Source organism: Hypomesus transpacificus, chromosome 19, assembly GCF_021917145.1.
Source record: "Hypomesus transpacificus isolate Combined female chromosome 19, fHypTra1, whole genome shotgun sequence".
NCBI lineage: Eukaryota > Metazoa > Chordata > Actinopteri > Osmeriformes > Osmeridae > Hypomesus > Hypomesus transpacificus.
In genome coordinates this window covers 1,145,536-1,151,030 of record NC_061078.1, presented here as the reverse complement: position 1 = coordinate 1,151,030, position 5,495 = coordinate 1,145,536, and the positions used below count along the sequence as shown (strand labels likewise).

The window sequence follows — 5,495 nt, the reverse complement described above, 5'->3', positions numbered from 1 at the left end:
GTAATCAGTATCCAGATACTACAGATATTACCGGCGCTTCAGATTACACCTGTAGCGCCGGCTAGCTGTACGAATTGGAGAGGACTATTGCTCGTCACATGTCTATTATTTAATACAGGTTAGATCGCTATGTAACAGGACAACATTCACACTCAGGGTGAACATTTGACAAAGACCTTCTTGATAGCTAATTACTCTCTGGGTGCTGTAAAAACGTTTGATAGCCTACATATCTTCCTTTTGGGTGACGTTTTCCTATCTACAAAGCACAAAAGGGTAAAAAATATCAATGCTGAGACCAAATGAAATACTAATATGATTTCCTGGCGTACGAAGTACAGGAAGTGTTTCTGACTCTGCCACTTCAGCCAATTAAATGACATCCTCTTGTCTCGCAGGCTCGAGGGCGCATTGGTTAACTTGGAAATGTATTTTTCACTTTTCTGGGCGACGAACAATAACACGAATGAGTTTTGCAAATATATTGTGCAAAATATTTTTTTCGGAATTGATCCAAAATGTAGGATAAAGGAGTGCGCTAAAATATTGGTGGGGTCTAGTACCTAGCGTCCCTCAGACTTCTGACTTGATAGTTTGACTTTCACTTAACGGTAACTGAACCACCGCGCCATCTGAGCGCATTCTTGACACCGCCCCGCACCAGGACCAGCTCGACCGCAGGTCTCCGTTATCTTTAGTAGAACATGTCTGCCTCCAATCTCTGTGGAATTTTCGTCCTTCTTTCATTCTCAGTGTTTCAATGTTTTGCCTTAAACGGTAAGTCCAATTTCCTACGCTAGGCTACCCAGATGTATTGTGTCGGCTAAACGGTAACTTGATAAGCGGCTTATCGTCACTCTGGTCCATGAGCTGAAGCTCAGTTTAATTCATTAAAAAAACTACGGGGGATATTAGATTATATTTGAACTTTTAACACACTTATTGGCACACTTTAGGCAATTGAAATGTAAAAGTTAGAAATGTATTTTGATGTATCTATTATCACGGCGACATAGCAGAAAACAAGCTTTCGCTTCTTTAGCCATCTAGGAAAGGAGAGTTTGCTCTCGTGTTAAACGGAAGCGTTTTCAAGCAACGAGATGATAGGAAGCAACGAACAATACCCGGAAGTGGCATGCGTGTGTTTCCATAGTGATTATAAGCGGGCTGATCAGCAACAATGTTGGGAGTCAGACTTGCAGGTTTCGGTCTATAAGTGTACGAGCAGAGACACGGGTATTGCTTTCATGAAATGTTGTGTAGCCTTATGGCTCATGATGCAGTGCAGGGGCAGGGATCATGATGGGGGGGGTCATATAGTCATATTGGGACACCCCCTACCTCTCTCCTCTATCTCTTCTATCTCTCACATGTTTGTTCCCTCTCCTACCTCCCTTCTCTCTTGTCTTCCTCCATCTCATTCCCCCACCCCCCTTTCACTCCCTCTCACACCCCCTTTTCACTCCCTCCTCTTCATCACTCTCCTACACCCCAAACCCTTCTCAATCTCTCACTTCTCCATGTCCCTGCTCCTCCTCCATGTCCCTGCTCCCCCTCCATGTCCCTGCTCCCCCTCCATGTCCCTGCTCCTCCTCCATGTCCCTGCTCCCCCTCCATGTCCATGCTCCCCCTCCATGTCCCTGCTCCCCCTCCCCCTCCATGTCCCTGCTCTCCCTCCATGTCCCTGCTCCTCCTCCATGTCCCTGCTCCCCCTCCTCCTCCATGTCCCTGCTCCTCCTCCATGTCCCTGCTCCTCCTCCATGTCCCTGCTCTCCCTCCATGTCCCTGCTCTCCCTCCATGTCCCTGCTCCCCCTCCATGTCCCTGCTCCCCCTCCATGTCCCTGCTCCCCCTCCATGTCCCTGCTCTCCCTCCATGTCCCTGCTCCCCCTCCTCCTCCATGTCCCTGCTCTCCCTCCATGTCCCTGCTCCTCCTCCATGTCCCTGCTCCTCCTCCATGTCCCTGCTCCCCCTCCTCCTCCATGTCCCTGCTCCTCCTCCATGTCCCTGCTCCTCCTCCATGTCCCTGCCCCCAGATCCAGCCTGTGCAGACCTGCTGCAGATCAGCCCCTCCAGGCTGGTGGTGAGGTACGAAGACCCAGCCTCGGCCCTCTGCACCATCACCCAGGATGCCGTAGACCCAGACCTGTTCAGCTGGGAGGCTTCTACGGGCCACACGCTGATCTCTGGGCCTAGAAACAGAACCTGGAAGGTGGACAAGGTTGACCAGTGGGACATGGCACCTCAGTGTTACAGCAACTTCCTTGTGAAGAATGAGGATGTCCAGTGTAACACACAGCTGAAAATGACTGTTTACCGTGAGTTCACACACACACACACTCTCAATCTTGGGTCTTAGTGAGTGTAGTGTCATCTTTCATAGATTTGTTAGTTAGACGATGTGTAGCGCGTGTGTGTGTGTGTGTCCACAGAGCCTCCAGACAGCATCCAGCTGCTAGCAGAGATGGAAGGAGACATGGTTGAGGGTAGAGAGTACACATTTAACTGCTCTATAGAGAAGGTTGCTCCCATCCAGGATCTCAAGGTACGGTTCTACAGAGGAGACACCCTGCTGGACACCCAGGTGCCTAATGAAACCACAGGGCTCAAGCCCCAGAGTGCAGCCTTCCCTCTGACCGTGACGGCCAGGGAGGAGGACGATGGCTCGGAGGTGTGGTGTGAGGCCAGCCTGGACCTGGACCTGGAGGACAGGCCTGTGAAGAAGTCTGCAAGAGTCAGGACCAGTGTGCTCTGTGAGTCTGCTCTCACACACACACACACACACACTATCAGATTAACATGCACACAATCAGATGTACAGTACATACAAAAGATCACACACACACAATCTCTACAGTGTTTTCTCCACTACCATCCTCACCCCTCTCTCCTCCTCCTCTCAGTCCTCTTACCTCCTTCTCTCTCCTCCCCCTCTCACCCCTCTCTCCTCCTATCACTCCTCTTACCTCCTTCTCTCTCCTCCCCCTCTCACCCCTCTCTCCTCATCCTCTCATCTCTCCTCCTCCTCTCACTCTACCTTTCCTCCTCCTCTCACCCCTTTCTCCTCCTCCTCCTCTCACCCTTCCCTCCCTCTCTCACCCCTTTCTCCTCCTCCTCTCACCCCTCCCTCTCTCCTCCTCTCACCCCTCCCTCTCTCCTCTTCTTCCCCTCCAGACCGCCCCAGAATACAGACGCATCTAGATTCAAAACAGCCAGTCAGCATCACTGAAGGAGACACTCTGGAACTAAACTGCACAGCGCGAGCTAAGCCCGCCCCCTCCTACTCCTGGACAATCCCCCAAGGTCTCGGCCACACCCTCAATACATCGGTCCTCATCCTCCCTCACGTAAAGCACACAGGAAATTACACGTGTACTGTCCAGAACAGCCAAGGGACTGATGCCATAACGTACCTGGTGGAGGTCAAAGGTGAGGAGGATGAGTATGGCTCAATGGTCAAATATCGTACAGTGACAGTAAAATATCTATAATATAAGGACTATAATATGAAGGTTGAATAAATAAAAGGCAAGAGATCTGATGGTAGTTATGGGTATAGCTCAGGGGTAGAGTATTTAACTTTAAATCAATAAATTAAATTAATTCATTTTTATTATTTAATAACAAAAATTCCAGCTGCATTCAAGTGTTTGAATGTAGCTGGAAAACAAATAGATTGAAATTGTATTAACGTAGCATTCACTTGAAAATAGTTCCAAATGCTTTGAGAAATAATACTGTATTTCCTCTCCTCTCCCCCTCTCCTCTCCTGTCCCCCTCTCCTCTGCCCTCTCCCCTCCCACCTCTCTCTCCTCTCCTCGTCCTCTCTCTCTCCTCGTCCTCTCTCTCCTCCTCTCCCCTCCCACCTCTCTCTCCTCTCCCCCTCTCCCCCTCTCCTCTCCCCCCTCTCTCCTCTCCTCGTCCTCTCTCTCTCTCCTCTCCTCTCCCCCTCTCCTCTCCCCTCTCTCTCTCCTCTCCTCGTCCTCTCTCTCTCCTTCTCTCCCCTCCCCTGTCCCCTCTCTCCTCCTCTCCTCTCCCTCTCCCCTCTCTCCTTCTCTCCCCTCCCCTGTCCCCTCTCTCCTCCTCTCCTCTCCCTCTCCTCTCCTCCTCTCCTCTTCCCTCCCCTCTCCCCTCTCTCTCCTCTCCTCGTCCTCTCTCTCCTCCTCTCCTTGTGCTCTCCCTCTTCTCTCCTTTCCACAGTGGACTGGCTCCCCATCATAGCAGCGCTAGTGGGGGCGGTGATATTGGTTGTCATAGTAATTGGATGTCTCATATTCAAGGCCCACTACAATCAGACCAGGACCGGAGGCTACGACTTAAGGAACATCTTCCAATCACTGAAGGGCGCCAGCAATCATGTGGCCCTGTCCAATGGGTCTCTTTTGTAGGGCGGGGCTTAGGGAGGTTTACTGGAAAACATTTTGGTTGTTTTAGCCAATCTCTTTTGTAGGGCGGGTCTTAGGACAGTCCATAGACAAACCTACTGGTGATGATGGTAAATGCTGGTGTAAATTAACAAAATATAGTGTAAATAAATCAATGGCTAAAGATATTTAGGCAAGACACTGGACAAGATACAGTATTTGAGGTGTTGTAAACCTACAGATGTGCCTCCACAAACGTTCTTGTTGCTATGTTGTTTGTTTCTGTCGTGTTGCTAAAGATGTCCAACATGTGTTTAAGGTGTGCTTGAATGTGAATGTAGACCTTCTGAGGACTGAGTACAGGAACAGCACATTCACATGGTTATGTTTCTATGGTGGCAAAAGGAATGTCACAGGAATATGAGTGACTGTTTCAATGTGAGACAAATTGACTTTCAGTCATGTAATGTCAAATGTCTTTGCATTATAGATCTGAACATGAAAAGTGACAAATCTTCTAAAAAAGGTTTTCAAGACTGCCATTTACGAACCATAGTACTAGCTTAACCATGACAGAAAGATAACTTGATAGCAAAGTAACATTTTTGAGCGTTTCTAAAAAGGTTTCCAGACTAAAAGGTTAACAGTATTCTGAATATGTGATGTAAAAAAAAGACCTACTTTTCGTTTCAACACCGAAGCATCCACAGTTATCATAGGTCATACCAAGTCCGTAGCCATGGAGACAACATGGGGCAGGGATGTAGTGGGGGCTAAACGCACGTAAACGCCGTTTACGCACCTCCCGCCGGCTTGACGACCCTGTAAATAAATAAATAATAAAATTCATAGTTTACCCACCTCAATTTTTACCACTACACCACTGATTGGGGGGGATGAATTACATTTTTTATGATAATTTTGGACAGCGTGCGTGGTTGCCTGGGGATGTGTGTCCCCCAATATATATTATGATTACAGCCTTGAGTCACACAAGTTTTATCTACATAAGTAAATCACTGACGCTCAGCATACTGTGACTGAGTTATAATCAACGGTTTTGTGTGTGTGAGTGGGTAGACATTTGATGTGCTATGTTTTTCCACCGTTAATAAAAACTATTGTGAGGGAA

The 5,495-nt window shown here is 48.5% G+C and overlaps 1 protein-coding gene across 1 annotated transcript; it reads left to right on the top strand.

Moving 5' to 3' along the window:
* The first annotated feature begins 382 nt into the window (after positions 1–382).
* LOC124481438 lies at positions 383–5,495 on the top strand. Its single transcript, XM_047041305.1, has 5 exons — positions 383–777; positions 2,036–2,317; positions 2,432–2,752; positions 3,174–3,428; positions 4,200–5,495. The coding sequence occupies exons 1-5, from the start codon at positions 705–707 to the stop codon at positions 4,385–4,387; spliced, it is 1,119 nt and encodes a 372-aa protein (XP_046897261.1). The 5' UTR covers positions 383–704; the 3' UTR covers positions 4,388–5,495.